We start from the raw sequence: 16391 nt of genomic DNA, 5'->3' as shown, positions 1-16391 counted from the left end.
GAGTTATTATTGGTTACTTTATACCCTACTGTATGAGTTAGGATTGGTTACTTTATATCCTACTGTGTGAGTTAGGATTGGTTACTTTATACCCTACTGTGTGAGTTATTATTGGTTTCTTTATACCCTACTGTGTGAGTTAGGATAGGTTACTTTATATCCTACTGTGTGAGTTAGGATTGGTTACTTTATACCCTACTGTGTGAGTTATTATTGGTTTCTTTATACCCTACTGTGTGAGTTAGGATTGGTTACTTTATATCCTACTGTGTGAGTTAGGATTGGTTACTTTATACCCTACTGTGTGAGTTAGGATTGGTTACTTTATACCCTACTGTGTGAGTTATTATTGGTTTCTTTATACCCTACTGTGTGAGTTAGGATTGGTTACTTTATATCCTACTGTGTGAGTTAGGATTGGTTACTTTATACCCTACTGTGTGAGTTATTATTGGTTACTTTATACCCTACTGTGTGAGTTATTATTGGTTACTTTATACCCTACTGTGTGAGTTAGGATTGGTTACTTTATACCCTACTGTGTGAGTTATTATTGGTTACTTTATATCCTACTGTGTGAGTTAGGATTGGTTACTTTATACCCTACTGTGTGAGTTATTATTGGTTTCTTTATACCCTACTGTGTGAGTTAGGATTGGTTACTTTATATCCTACTGTGTGAGTTAGGATTGGTTACTTTATACCCTACTGTGTGAGTTATTATTGGTTACTTTATACCCTACTGTGTGAGTTATTATTGGTTACTTTATACCCTACTGTGTGAGTTAGGATTGGTTACTTTATACCCTACTGTGTGAGTTAGGATTGGTTACTTTATATCCTACTGTGTGAGTTAGGATTGGTTACTTTATACCCTACTGTGTGAGTTAGGATTGGTTACTTTATACCCTACTGTGTGAGTTAGGATTGGTTACTTTATACCCTACTGTGTGAGTTATTATTGGTTACTTTATACCCTACTGTGTGAGTTAGGATTGGTTACTTTATACCCTACTGTGTGAGTTAGGATTGGTTACTTTATACCCTACTGTGTGAGTTAGGATTGGTTACTTTATACCCTACTGTGTGAGTTATTATTGGTTACTTTATACCCTACTGTGTGAGTTAGGATTGGTTACTTTTGGAACACTTTGATGGATGAACTCTATGAAATCTATGTAATAACCCTGTCATGACATCTTGTAGTTTCTCTCCCTCACACACAGACCACTGATCCCTTTGTCTGTCTGTCCATCTCCTCCAGGCCTATGCTGACTCTGATGTGGACTTGTTGACCTGGGGAACCCCCATCACCACCCTGGCTCTGATTACTATACTGATACATCTGGGCTTGGAGACTAAGACCTGGGTAAGAAGACACTCCTACGAATTTACTGATTGTCTAAATCAGCTTATTTTAAAGTACTTTCAAGGGCTCAATTACAAAATATTGAATATGGGCTACTTTGTAAATCAATTAATTTGAAAACTAAATGAAGAGTTTTGGACAGTTTTTTTGTTTTTGGGCTGAATATAAAAGCCTTTCTGAATTTCCAGTAAATCAAGTCATTTAGAGCTGTTAATTCATAGATAGTCCTCGTTGGTTAGATTGAACCAGAAGACTGTAGCGTCAGTGACTGTTTATCAGGCTGACAGTTGGTACTCCCTCCTTCACTCCCACGGTCCAGCTGGTGCGTTCTGTAAACTGTCTACACCGGGTCACTCTGCACGGGGTCACTCTGCACGGGGTCACTCTGCACGGGGTCACTCTGCACTGGGTCACTCTGCACCGCGTCACTCTGCACCGCGTCACACTGCACCGCGTCACTCTGCACCGCGTCACGCTGCACCGCGTCACTCTGCACCGCGTCACGCTGCACCGCGTCTCACTGCACCGCGTCACACTGCACCGTGTCACACTGCACCGCGTCTCACTGCACCGCGTCACACTGCACCGCGTCACTCTGCACCGGGTCACTCTGCACCGCGTCACACTGCACCGCGTCACACTGCACCGCGTCTCACTGCACCGCGTCTCACTGCACCGCGTCACACTGCGCCGCGTCACTCTGCACCGGGTCACTCTGCACCGCGTCACACTGCACCGCGTCACACTGCGCCGCGTCACTCTGCACCGGGTCACTCTGCACCGCGTCACACTGCACCGCGTCACACTGCACCGCGTCTCACTGCACCGCGTCACACTGCGCCGCGTCACTCTGCACCGCGTCACTCTGCACCGCGTCACTCTGCACCGCGTCACTCTGCACCGCGTCACTCTGCACGGGGTCACTCTGCACCGCGTCACACTGCACCGCGTCACACTGCACCGCGTCACACTGCACCGCGTCACACTGCACCGCGTCACTCTGCACCGGGTCACTCTGCACCGCGTCACACTGCACCGCGTCACACTGCACCGCGTCTCACTGCACCGCGTCACACTGCGCCGCGTCACTCTGCACCGCGTCACTCTGCACCGCGTCACTCTGCACCGCGTCACTCTGCACCGCGTCACTCTGCACCGCGTCACTCTGCACGGGGTCACTCTGCACCGGGTCACACTGCACCGCGTCTCACTGCACCGCGTCACACTGCACCGGGTCACACTGCACCGCGTCACACTGCACCGCGTCTCACTGCACCGCGTCACACTGCGTGCCGCTTTGAACCGATCCTAGGTAGGTGGATAGTCAGTCAGTGGTTTGGCGTCCTGTATACTCATCTGGCTTTGAGTCTCTAATTCCGTTTGTTCCTCTCCCCTCTTCCTCCTCTTCCTCCTCTTCCGCTCCTCTATTCCTCCGCTTCCGCCACTCCCCTCATCTTCCCCCTCTCCCCTCGGCTTCTCCCTCCTCTCCTGTCTTCTCCCCGCTTCTCCCTCCTCTCCTGTCTTCTCCCTCCTCTCCTGTCTTCTCCCTCCCTCCTCTCCTGTCTTCTCCCTCCCTCCCTCCTCTCCTGTCTTCTCCCTCCCTCCCTCCTCTCCTGTCTTCTCCCTCCCTCCTCTCCTGTCTTCTCCCTCCCTCCCTCCCTCCCTCCTCTCTTGTCTTCTCCCTCTCCCTCCCTCCTCTCCTGTCTTCTCCCTCCCTCCTCTCCTGTCTTCTCCCTCCCTCCTCTCCTGGCTTCTCCCTCCCTTCTTTCCTGTCTTCTCCCTCCCTCCCTCCTCTCCTGTCTTCTCCCTCCCTCCCTCCTCTCCTGTCTTCTCCCTCCCTCCCCCTCCCTCCTCTCCTGTCTTCTCCCTCCCCCTCTCCCTCCCCTCCCTCCCTCCTCTACTGTCTCCCTCCCTCCCTCCCTCCCTCCTCTCCTGTCTTCTCCCTCCCTCCCTCCTCTCCTGTCTTCTCCCTCCCCCCCTCCCTCCTCTCCTGTCTTCTCCCTCCCTCCCTCCTCCCTCCCTCCCTCCTCTACTGTCTTCTCCCTCCCTCCCTCCTCTCCTGTCTTCTCCCCTCCCTCCCTCCTCTCCTGTCTTCTCCCTCCCTCCCTCCCTCCCTCTCCTGTCTCTCCCTCCCTCCCTCCCTCCTCTCCTGTCTTCCCTCCCTCCCTCCCTCCTCTCCTGTCTTCCTCCTCCCCTCCCTCCCTCCCTCCTCTCCTGTCTTCTCCCTCCCTCCCTCCCTCCCCCTCCTCTACTGTCTTCTCCCTCCCTCCCTCCTCTCCTGTCTTCTCCCTCCCTCCCTCCTCTCCTGTCTTCTCCCTCCCTCCCTCCCTCCCTCCTGTCCTCCCTCCCTCCTCTACTGTCTTCTCCCTCCCTCCCTCCTCTCCTGTCTTCTCCCTCCCTCCCTCCTCTCCTGTCTTCTCCCTCCCTTCTCTCCTGTCTCTCTCCCTCCCTCCCTCCTCTCCTCTCTTCTCCCTCCCTCCTCTCCTGTCTTCTCCCTCCCTCCTCTCCTGTCTCTCCCTCCCTCCCTCCCTCCTGTCTTCTCCCTCCCTCCCTCCCTCCCTCTCCTGTCTTCTCTCCCCTCCCTCCCTCCCTCCTCTCCTGTCTTCTCCCTCCCTCCTCCCTCTCCTGTCTTCTCCCTCCCTCCCTCCTCTCCTGTCTTCTCCCTCCCTCCCTCCTGTCTTCTCCCTCCCTCCCTCCTCCCTCCCTCCCTCCCTCCTCTCCTGTCTTCTCCCTCCAGACGTGGATGAACTGGGTGTCCATCACCTTCAGTGTGGGTCTGTTCTTTACTGTGGCTCTGTGTTACAACGCTTCCTGTCCCACATGCTACTCCCCCTCCAACCCTTACTGGACCATGCAGAGACTTCTGGGGGAACCGCTCTTCTACCTGCTCTGTGTCATCACTCCTGTAGCCGCCCTGCTGCCCAGGTTAGTAAGGGGGAGGTGTGTGAGTGTGTATGAGAGAGTCAATGTGGAGGCTATATACAGGGTGTTACGGTACAGAGTCAATGTGGAGGCTATATACAGGGGGTACCAGTACAGAGTCAATATGGAGGCTATATACAGGGGGTACCGGTACAGAGTCAGTGTGGAGGCTATATACAGGGGGTACCAGTACAGAGTCAATATGGAGGCTATATACAGGGGGTACCGGTACAGAGTCAATGTGGAGGCTATATACAGGGGTACCAGTACAGAGTCAATATGGAGGCTATATACAGGGGGTACCGGTACAGAGTCAATGTGGAGGCTATATACAGGGGGTACCGGTACAGAGTCAATGTGGAGGCTATATACAGGGGGTACCGGTACAGAGTCAATGTGGAGGCTATATACAGGGGGTACCGGTACAGAGTCAATGTGGAGGCTATATACAGGGGGTACCGGTACAGAGTCAATGTGGAGGCTATATACAGGGGGTACCGGTACAGAGTCAATGTGGAGGCTATATACAGGGGTACCGGTACAGAGTCAATGTGGAGGCTATATACAGGCGGTACTGGTACAGAGTCAATGTGTGGGGTCACCGGTTAGTCGAGGTAATGTAGGTCGAGTTAAAGTGACTGCATAGATTATTTTTTAATTTTTTATTTTCACCTTTATTTAACCAGGTAGGCTAGTTGAGAACACCTTTATTTAACCAGGGAGGCTAGTTGAGAACACCTTTATTTAACCAGGGAGGCTAGTTGAGAACACCTTTATTTAACCAGGTAGGCTAGTTGAGAACACCTTTATTTAACCAGGTAGGCTAGTTGAGAACACCTTTATTTAACCAGGTAGGCTAGTTGAGAACACCTTTATTTAACCAGGGAGGCTAGTTGAGAACACCTTTATTTAACCAGGTAGGCTAGTTGAGAACACCTTTATTTAACCAGGTAGGCTAGTTGAGAACACCTTTATTTAACCAGGTAGGCTAGTTGAGAACACCTTTATTTAACCAGGTAGGCTAGTTGAGAACACCTTTATTTAACCAGGTAGGCTAGTTGAGAACACCTTTATTTAACCAGGTAGGCTAGTTGAGAACACCTTTATTTAACCAGGTAGGCTAGTTGAGAACACCTTTATTTAACCAGGTAGGCAAGTTGAGAACAAGTTCTCATTTACAACTGCGACCTGGCCAAGATAAAGCAAAGCAGTTCGACAGATACAACGACAGAGTTACACATGGAGTAAAACAAACATACAGTCAATAATACAGTATAAACAAGTCTATATACGATGTGAGCAAATGAGGTGAGAAGGGAGGTAAAGGCAAAAAAAGGCCATGGTGGCAAAGTAAATACAATATAGCAAGTAAAACACTGGAATGGTTGATTTGCAGTAGAAGAATGTGCAAAGTAGAGAGAGAAATAATGGGAGGGTTGTAAATAATAATTATTAACAGAGAGGGCCTCCCGGGTGGCGCAGTGGTTAAGGGCGCTGTACTGCAGTGCCAGCTGTGCCACCAGAGACCCTGGGTTCGCGCCCAGGCTCTGTCGTAGCCGGCCGTGATCGGGAGGTCCGTGGGGCGACGCACAATTGACCTAGCATCGTCCGGTTTAGGGAGTGCTTGGCCGTTAGGGATATCCTTGTCTCATCGCGCACCAGCGACTCCTGTGGCGGGCCGGGCGCAGTGCACGCTAACCAAGGTTGCCAGGTGCACGGTGTTTCCACCGACACATTGGTGCGGCTGGCTTCCGGGTTGGATGCGCGCTGTGTTAAGAAGCAGTGCGGCTTGGTTGGGTTGTGTATCGGAGGACGCATGACTTTCAACCTTCGTCTCTCCCGAGCCCGTACGGGAGTTGTAGCGATGAGACAAGATAGTAGCTATTAAAACAATTGGAACGAAATTGGGGAGAAAAAGGGGTAAAATTCAACAACAACAACAACAAAACGAGAGAATAAACAGAGTTGCAGGTTGATTGGCTGTTCAGGAGTCTTATGGAACCTTGATTGGCTGTTCAGGAGTCTTATGGAACCTTGATTGGCTGTTCAGGAGTCTTATGGAACCTTGATTGGCTGTTCAGGAGTCTTATGGAACCTTGATTGGCTGTTCAGGAGTCTTATGGAACCTTGATTGGCTGTTCAGGAGTCTTATGGAACCTTGATTGGCTGTTCAGGAGTCTTATGGAACCTAGACTTGGCGCTTCGGTACTGCTTGATAAGCGGTAGCAGAGAGAACAGTCTATGACTGGCTGGAGTCTTTGACAATTTTTAGGCCCTTCCTCTGACACCGCCTGGTATAGAGGTCCTGGATGGCAAACAGCTTAGCCCCAGTGATGTACTGGGCCGTTCGCACTACCCTCTGAAGTGCCTTGCGGTCGGAGGCCGAGCAGTTGCCATACCAGGCAGTGATGCAACTAGCTAGTTGCTCGCTCATCAGTAGTCAAACGACCAGGAAGGTTGAGGCTGGGCGCTCTGTTGTTCTGCTGTAGGGGGTTGATCTCTCTCTGGTGCTAGGCTACACAGGCACCAGAGGGAATTCATACTGCAGTCATATAGGTGTATTGTGTGTGCTGGCTATAGCTATGGCTATCACTCTCTGTCTCTCTCTCTGTTAAACATTCCCTGTTAAACTACAGTGTTCTATCACCCACAGCAATCCACGCGCGTAATATCCCATAATGTGAGTGTGAGATTAGGATTAGCAATAAGTAATAATCTTAATTAATCATCCAAACCCCTAACACCAACCTGGGGAGAAGTGCTGTGGTAGCTCAATTAGTAAGCAGCAAACTACTGGTTTTTCTTCTCCTCCCTCCATTTGTCCTCTTTCTCCTGCAGCTCTCGATGTATAGAACCTTTTGGGGATCTGAGGACCCATGCCAATCTTTTCAGTCTCCCGAGGGGGAAAAGGTGTTCTCCTCCTGCCCCCTTGTCTTGGTGTGGTTGGACCATGATAGTTTCTTGGTGATGATGGTGTTGGAGTCGTGCCCGGCCATGCAGTCATGAGTGAACAGGAAGTACAGGAGGGGACTGAGCACGCACCCCTGAGGGGCCCCAGTGTTGAGGATCAGCATGGCAGATGTGTTGCTACCTACCCTCACCACCTGGGGGCGACCCGTCAGGAAGTCCAGGATCCATGTGCAGAGGGAGGTGTTGTTGCCTACCCTCACCACCTGGGGGCGGCCTGTCAGGAAGTCCAGGATACAGTTGCAGAGGGAGGTGTTTCGTCCCACTGACCTTAGCTTATTGATGAGCTTTGTGGGCAATATGGTGTTGAACGCTGAGCTGTAGTCAATGAATAGCATTCTCACATACGGCTGAAGTCAGTAGTTTGCGTACAGCTTAGCCAAATACATTTAAACTCAGTTTTTCACAATTCCTGACATTTATTCCTAGTAAAAATTCCCGGTCCTAGGTCACTTAGGATCACCACTTTATTTTAAGAATGTGAAATGTCAGAATAATAGTAGAGAGAATTATTTATTTCAGCTTTAATTTCTTTCGTCACATTCCCAGTGGGTCAGAAGTTTACGTAAACTCAATTAGTATTTGGTAGCATTGCCTTTAAATTGTTTAACTTGGGTCAAACATTTTGGGTAGCCTTCCACAAGCTTCCCACAATAAGTTGGGTGAAATTTGGCTCATTCCTCCTGACAGAACTGATGTAACTGAGTCAGGTTTGTAGGCCTCCTTGCTCGCACACGCTTTTTCAGACCACAAAGTTTCTATAGGATTGAGGTCAGGGCTTTGTGAGGGCCACTCAATACCTTGACTTTATTGTCGTTAAGCCATTTTGCCACAACTTTGGAAGTATGCTTGTGGTCATTGTCCATTTGGAAGACCCATTTGCGACCAAGCTTTAACTTCCTGACTGTCTTGGGATGTTGCTTCCACATCATTTTCCGTCCTCATGATGCCATCTATTTTGTGAAATGCACCAGTCCCTCCTGTAGCAAAATCACTCCCACAACATGATGCTGCCACCCTCGTGCTTCACGTTTGGGATGGTGTTCTTCGGCTTGCAAGCCTCCCCCTTTGTCCTCCAAACATAACAATGGTAATTATGGTCAAACAGTTCTATGTTTGTTTCATCAGACCAGAGGACATTTCTCCAAAAAAGTGCAATCTTTGTCCCCATGTGCAGTTGCAAACCGTAGTCTGGCTTTTTTTATGGCGGTTTAGGAGCAGTGCTGAGGGGCCTTTCAGGTTATGTCGATATAGGACTCGTGGATATATACTTTTGTACCTGTTTCCTCCAGCATCTTCACAAGGTCTTTTGCTGCTGTTCTGGGATTGATTTGCACCTTTCGCACCAAAGTACATTTATCTCTAGGAGACAGAATGCGTCTCCTTGAGCGATATGATGGCTGCGTGGTCCCATTGTGTTTATACTTGCGTACTATTGTTTGTACAGATGAACGTGGTACCTTCAGGCATTTGGAAATTGCTCCCACGGATGAAGCAGTATTGTGGAAGTCTACAATTTATTTTCTGAGGTCTTGGCTGATTTCTTTTGATTTTCCCATGATATCAAGCAAAGAGGCACTGAGTTTGAAGGTAGGCCTTGAAATACATCCACAGGTACACCTCTAATTTACTCAAATGATGTCAATTAGCCTATCAGAAGCTTCTAAAGCCATGACATCTTTTTTTCTGGAATGTTCCAAGCTGTTTAAAGGCACAGTTAACTTAGTGTATGTAAACTTCTGACCCACTGGAATTGTGATACAGTGAATTATAAGTGAAATAATCTGTCTGTAAACAATTTTTGGAAAAATGACTTGTGTCATGAACAAAGTAGATGTCCTAACCGACCTGCCAAAACTATAGTTTGTTAACAATACATTTGTGGAGTGGTTGAAAAACTAGTTTTAATGACTCCAACCTAAGTGGATGTAAACTTCCCACTTCAACTGTCTGTGTTCCTTTTGTCCAGGTGTGAAAGGGCAGTGTAGAGTGCAATGAAGATTGCATCATCTGTGGATCTGTTTGGCCGGTATGCAAATTGGAGTGGGTCTAGGGTTTCTGGGAAAATGGTGTTGATGTGAGCCATGACCAGCCTTTCAAAGCACTTCATGACTACAGACACTAAGGCAGGTTACCTTAGTGTTCTTGGGCATGGGGACTATGGTGGTCTGTTTGGTCTGGTCTGGGACTTTGTCCCTAATGGCAGCCAGCCCACAGGGCTCTTCAAAAGTAGCCAGCCCACAGGGCTCTTCAAAAGTAGCCAACCCATAAGGCTCTATTCAAAAGTAGCCAGCCAACAGGGCTCTATTCAAAAGTAGCCAGCCCACAGGGCTCTTCAAAAGTAGCCAGCCCATAAGGCTCTATTCAAAAGTAGCCAGCCCACAGGGCTCTATTCAAAAGTAGCCAACCAACAGGGCTCTTCAAAAGTAGCCATCCCACAGGGCTCTTCAAAAGTAGCCAGACAACAGGGCTCTTCAAAAGTAGCCAGCCAACAGGGCTCTTCAAAAGTAGCCAGCCAACAGGGCTCTTCAAAAGTAGCCAGCCCACAGGGCTCTTCAAAAGTAGCCAGCCCACAGGGCTTTTCAAAAGTAGCCAGCCCATAAGGCTCTATTCAAAAGTAGCCAACCCATAGAGCTCTATTCAAAAGTAGCCAGCCCATAAGGCTCTATTCAAAAGTAGCCAGCCCACAGGGCTCTTCAAAAGTAGCCAGCCCATAAGGCTCTATTCAAAAGTAGCCAGCCCACAGGGCTCTTCAAAAGTAGCCAGCCCACAGGGCTCTTCAAAAGTAGCCAGCCAACAGGGCTCTTCAAAAGTAGCCAGCCAACAGGGCTCTTCAAAAGTAGCCAGCCAACAGAGCTCTTCAAAAGTAGCCAGCCAACAGAGCTCTTCAAAAGTAGCCAGCCCACAGGGCTCTTCAAAAGTAGCCAGCCAACAGGGCTCTTCAAAAGTAGCCAGCCAACAGGGCTCTTCAAAAGTAGCCAGCCAACAGAGCTCTTCAAAAGTAGCCAGCCCACAGGGCTCTTCAAAAGTAGCCAGCCCACAGGGCTCTTCAAAAGTAGCCAGCCAACAGGGCTCTTCAAAAGTAGCCAGCCAACAGGGCTCTTCAAAAGTAGCCAGCCAACAGGGCTCTTCAAAAGTAGCCAGCCAACAGGGCTCTTCAAAAGTAGACAGCCAACAGGGCTCTTCAAAAGTAGCCAGCCAACAGGGCTCTTCAAAAGTAGCCAGCCAACAGGGCTCTTCAAAAGTAGCCAGCCAACAGGGCTCTTCAAAAGTAGCCAGCCAACAGGGCTCTTCAAAAGTAGCCAGCCAACAGGGCTCTTCAAAAGTAGCCAGCCAACAGGGCTCTTCAAAAGTAGCCAGCCAACAGGGCTCTTCAAAAGTAGCCAGCCAACAGGGCTCTTCAAAAGTAGCCAGCCCATAGGGCTCTATTCAAAAGTAGCCAGCCAACAGGGCTCTTTAAAAGTAGCCAACCCATATGGCTCTATTCAAAAGTAGCCGGCCAACAGGGCTCTTCAAAAGTAGCAAGCCAACAGGGCTCTTCAAAAGTAGCCAGCCCATAGGGCTCTATTCAGTAGTGCACTATATAGAGAGTATGGTTTCATTTAGGGCTCACCCTGACTCATTTCTCCTCTCCTTTCTCTCGCTCTCCATTCAGATACTTCTACAGGGCGTGTCAGAGCTCTCTGTTCCCCAGTCCAGTCCAGGTCGGCAGGCAGCTGGACAAACTGCCCAGTGACACCCGTAGAAACATCCTCAGTCTCAGCCGAGTCCAGGCCGGGTCACTTCTGCATCTCAGACCGCCCTTCCTGTCTTCACTTTCCTTCACTGGACCCTTGACTAAAGACTGCAGCCACAGTGCCACTTCCACCCAGAACCAGTACAGCTTCACCAGGGGCCAGGCCAAGAGTCCTGAGGGCCGTCTGGACCTGTCCTTACGGGGGGATGAGGCTGGGAAGGATCAGGGGAAGGGCTGGGGCTCTGGCAGTCCTGGAGACAGTCAGAGGAGGCTTGAAGATGATGATCAGTACACACTGGCCTCCACAGAGACGGATACTCTGCCTTATACCAAAGCCAAAGAAGCTCCTCGGCCTGAGGCAGGGTGTATGGCTGGAGCAGGGGCTGGGAGTATGGCTGGAGCAGGGAGTATGGCTGGAGCAGGGGCTGGGAGTATGGCTGGAGCAGGGGCTGGGAGTATGGCTGGAGCAGGGAGTATGGCTGGAGCAGGGGCTGGGAGTATGGCTGGAGCAGGGGCTGGGAGTATGGCTGGAGCAGGGGCCGGGCCTGATTTCCTTCAGGCTCCTCTCACCCAGGACAATGACTGTCAGGACATTACTCTTCTTGATCCCTCGGACCTAAATCTGTCCAGCTTTATCACCTCCACACCCCTTCTGACCACAACCCAGTCAGAGACCATCCAACTGACTCTGCCCCCTGCTGGTGGTTCCCGGTCTGCAGCCTACAGACGGAACTATGAGAACCATGACACTACGCCACACAGACCACATGACCACAGGCTCCTCCCTCCTACAGACAGACCAGAACACCCCCAGGCCACGCCCACCTGTCCTAAAGAAAACGTGTGGCTCCAAACCACCTCTCTATGATGTATTATAGCCTTAATATCTATGTATTGTTCTTCTCAGATTTACATGATAGCTCTATTGAATTCTATTTTTCAAGAGGATTTATTTTATCAAAGTTATTATCATCATTATTCATGTACATTTAGATATTTTATGTTATAGGTCCAATAGCAGCCGCTTTCATCTCCATATCAAATCATTTCAGGGTAACGATTAACTACCTTAACTGTGATTGTTTTCAATTAAAAGGGTTAAAAAGAAAAATATCAATTTCTCAAAGCAAGAATTTAGTCTGGGACTGGTCTGGGAGTGGTCTGAGTGGGGAGGGGAAAACGAGAACTCTTTCTTATTGGTCTGTTAACTAATTTACCGCATGGTGATGTCACCAGGCAGGTCAAAACGACATCCCACCAAAACAGGCGGAAATTTAAGGCAGTCTTTTCAAACAGCTTTTACACTAAAAAGGGCATTATTATAAGTTTCACAATTTCACAGTATTATTCCAATATCATAGTATGGAAATATACACTTACCGGACAGTTTATTAGGTACACCCATTTAGTATCAAGTCAGACCCCCCCATTTGCCTCCAGAACAGCCTGAATTATTTTGTGGGCATGGATTCTAAAAAGTGTTGGAAACATTCCACAGGGATGTTGGCCCATGCTGAGATGATGGCATCGCATCGTTGCTGCTGATTGGACGACGGTACGTTCATGCTGCCAGCGGCCTGTTCCTTCTCATCCCAAAGATACTCTATTGGGTTTGGTCACATGCTGTGGCGTTCCATTCTTGCTCAATTGGTATCAAGGGACCTAAATGTGTGCAGGCAAAACATTCCCCACAGCGCCATCTTGTACCATTGAGACCAGGCAGGATGCTGACTCTGCCGTGAGCGTGACGCTACAGAAATCGTGTTTCGTCGGACCAGGCGATGTTCACACTCCTCAAATTGTCCAGCGTTGTCGCCCACTGGAACCTCTTCCTCTTGTTTTTATCTGATGGGAGTAGAACCCGGCGTTGCATTAGAACCGTCCGTGACAAAGACCGACGCGTTGTGCGTTTCCGAGATGCTGTTCTGCGCACCACTGTTGCACTGTGTCGTTAATGGTCTGTTTGTGGCCCGCCTGTTAGCTTGCACGGCTCTTCTTCGACCTCTCATCGACGAGCTGTTTTCACCCACAGGACTGTCGCTGACTGGATGTTTTTGTTTGTCGCGCCATTCTTGGTAAACCCTAGACACTGTCATGTGTGAAAAGCCCAGGAGGGCAGCCGTTTCTGAGATACTGGATCCGGCGTGCCTGGCACTGACGATCATATCACGCTCATAGTGTCTTAGGTTGTTTAGCCCATTCTGACGTAAAATGCTGCCCGTGTGTCTGCTGCCCGTTGTGTCTGCTGCCCGTTGTGTCTGCTGCCCGTTGTGTCTGCTGCCCGTTGTGTCTGCTGCCGTTGTGTCTGCTGCCCGTGTGTCTGCTGCCCGTGTCTGCTGCCCGTTGTGTCTGCTGCCCGTGTGTCTGCTGCCCGTGTGTCTGCTGCCCGTGTCTGCTGCCCGTTGTGTCTGCTGCCCGTTGTGTCTGCTGCCGTTGTCTGCTGCCCGTGTCTGCTGCCCGCGTGTCTGCTGCAAGTGTGTCTGCTGCCCGTGTGTCTGCTGCCGTTGTGTCTGTGCCTGCTGCCCGTGCCCGTGTGTCTGCTGCCCGTGTGTCTGCTGCCCGTGTGTCTGTCTGCTGCCCGTGTGTCTGCTGCCCGTGTGTGTTGTGTCTGCTGCCCGTTGTGTCTGCTGCCCGTGTGTGTCTGTTGTGTCTGCCCGTGTGTGCCCGTTGTGTCTGCTGCCCTGCTGCCGTTGTGTCTGCTGCCCGTTGTCTGTCTGCTGCCCCGTGCCTGCTGCCCGTTGTGTCTGCTGCCCGTTGTCTGCTGCCCGTTGTGTCTGCTGCCCGTTGTGTCTGCTGCCCGTTGTGCCTGCTGCCCGTTGTGTCTGCTGCCCGTTGTGCCTGCTGCCCGTTGTGTCTGCTGCCCGTGTGTCTGCTGCCCTGCTGTCTGCTGCCCGTTGTGTCTGCTGCCCGTTGTGTCTGCTGCCCCGTTGTGTCTGCTGCCCGTTGTGTTGCTGTCTGCTGCCCGTTGTGTCTGCTGCCCGTGTGTCTGCTGCCCGTTGTGTCTGCTGCCCGTTGTGTCTCTGCCCTGCCCGTTGTGTCTGTCTGCTGCCCGTTGTGTCTGCTGCCCGTTGTGCCTGCTGCCCGTTGTGCCTGCTGCCCGTTGTGTCTGCTGCCCGTGTGCCTGCTGTCTGCTGCCCTGCTGTGTCTGCTGCCCGTTGTGTCTGCTGCCCGTGTGTCTGCTGCCCGTGTGTCTGCTTGTGTCTGCTGCCCGTTGTGTCTGCTGCCCGTTGTGTCTGCTGCCCGTTGTGTCTGCTGCCCGTTGTGTCTGCTGCCCGTTGTGTCTGCTGCCGTTGTGTCTGCTGTCTGCTGCCCGTTGTGTCTGCTGCCCGTCTGTGTCTGCTGCCCGTGTGCCTGCTGCTGCTGCCCGTGTGTGCCCCTGCTGCCCGTTGTGTCTGCTGCCGTTGTGCCTGCTGCCGTTGTGCCTGCTGCCCGTTGTGTCTGCTGCCCGTGTGTCTGCTGCCCGTTGTGCCTGCTGCCCGTTGTGTCTGCTGCCCGTTGTGTCTGCTGCCCGTTGTGTCTGCTGCCCGTTGTGTCTGCTGCCCGTGTGTCTGCTGCCGTTGTGTCTGCTGCCCGTGTGTCTGCTGCCGTTGTGTCTGCTGCCCGTGTGTCTGCTGCCCGTGTGTCTGCTGCCGTTGTGTCTGCTGCCCGTTGTGTCTGCTGTCTGCTGCCGTTGTGTCTGCTGCCCGTGTGTCTGCTGCCGTTGTGTCTGCTGCCGTTGTGTCTGCTGCCGTTGTGTCTGCTGCCCGTTGTGTCTGCTGCCCGTTGTGTCTGCTGCCGTTGTGTCTGCTGCCCGTTGTGCCTGCTGCCGTTGTGTCTGCTGCCCGTTGTGTCTGCTGCCCGTTGTGTCTGCTGCCCGTTGTGATCCACTTTTGTGAACATGGTGTTGTACCTATTAAACTGTCTGGTAAAACACAGGAAAATCACGTTTTTGACTGCACTGGGCCTTTATATAAAAATAAAAAACATTCAGAGTAGAGTTTATACAACTGGACTTTCTGTGTGTATTATAATTTTGGAAGAAAGCTGTCCGTTATGTGAAGACTGGAGGAGTTTTGTTTGAAACCAGAGAGCAAAGACCACAGGCTTTCTGTTATCAGTGTGTCTGGAATGATTTCTGTCTCTCTGATAGGAGGGGAAGCACAGAGCTGTTCTGCGTCCCCCGTTGTGACGACCTATAGCCGAATGGTCGAACACCAGCTGTTCTGCTTCCCCCATTGTGACGACCTATAGCCGAATGGTCGAACACCAGCTGATATCAGTCATTAATGAGACACAGCCTCAGAGTGTGGTCAAGGCCTGGGATATCAGCTATTAATGAGACACAGCCTCAGAGTGTGGTCAAGGCCTGGGATATCAGCCATTAATGAGACACAGAGTGTGGTCAAGGCCTGGGATATCAGCCATTAATGAGACACAGAGTGTGGTCAAGGCCTGGGATATCAGTCGTTAATGAGACACAGCCTCAGAGTGTGGTCAAGGCCTGGGATATCAGCCATTAATGAGACACAGCCTCAGAGTGTGGTCAAGGCCTGGGATATCAGCCATTAATGAGACACAGCCTCAGAGTGTGGTCAAGGCCTGGGATATCAGCTATTAATGAGACACAGTGTGGTCAAGGCCTGGGATATCAGCCATTAATGAGACACAGTGTGGTCAAGGCCTGGGATATCAGCCATTAATGAGACACAGCCTCAGAGTGTGGTCAAGGCCTGGGATATCAGTCATTAATGAGACACAGCCTCAGAGTGTGGTCAAGGCCTGGGATATCAGCCATTAATGAGACACAGCCTCAGAGTGTGGTCAAGGCCTGGGATATCAGCCATTAATGAGACACAGCCTCAGAGTGTGGTCAAGGCCTGGGATATCAGTCATTAATGAGACACAGCCTCAGAGTGTGGTCAAGGCCTGGGATATCAGCCATTAATGAGACACAGTGTGGTCAAGGCCTGGGATATCAGCCATTAATGAGACACAGCCTCAGAGTGTGGTCAAGGCCTGGGATATCAGTCATTAATGAGACACAGCCTCAGAGTGTGGTCAAGGCCTGGGATATCAGCTATTAATGAGACACAGCCTCAGAGTGTGGTCAAGGCCTGGGATATCAGCCATTAATGAGACACAGCCTCAGAGTGTGGTCAAGGCCTGGGATATCAGTCATTAATGAGACACAGCCTCAGAGTGTGGTCAAGGCCTGGGATATCAGTCATTAATGAGACACAGCCTCAGAGTGTGGTCAAGGCCTGGGATATCAGCCATTAATGAGACACAGCCTCAGAGTGTGGTCAAGGCCTGGGATATCAGCCATTAATGAGACACAGCCTCAGAGTGTGGTCAAGGCCTGGGATATCAGCCATTAATGAGACACAGCCTCAGAGTGTGGTCAAGGCCTGGGATATC

At 50.8% G+C, this 16391-nt stretch overlaps 1 protein-coding gene across 1 annotated transcript in view; it reads left to right on the top strand.

Annotated features, from left to right (window-relative positions):
• LOC118380653 (phospholipid-transporting ATPase VA-like) overlaps nt 1–13377 on the top strand; it is a 191728-nt gene extending 178351 nt beyond the window's left edge. The window contains 3 exon segments of the mRNA XM_052475753.1: nt 1265–1369; nt 4107–4294; nt 10914–13377. Of these exon segments, the coding sequence (XP_052331713.1) occupies nt 1265–1369; nt 4107–4294; nt 10914–11862 (1242 nt within the window). The 3' untranslated portion in view covers nt 11863–13377.
• Nucleotides 13378–16391: the final 3014 nt, after the last annotated feature.

Source organism: Oncorhynchus keta, chromosome 22, assembly GCF_023373465.1.
Source record: "Oncorhynchus keta strain PuntledgeMale-10-30-2019 chromosome 22, Oket_V2, whole genome shotgun sequence".
NCBI lineage: Eukaryota > Metazoa > Chordata > Actinopteri > Salmoniformes > Salmonidae > Oncorhynchus > Oncorhynchus keta.
Note: the sequence above shows the minus strand (reverse complement) of the source record. Positions and strands in the feature narration are given on the sequence as shown.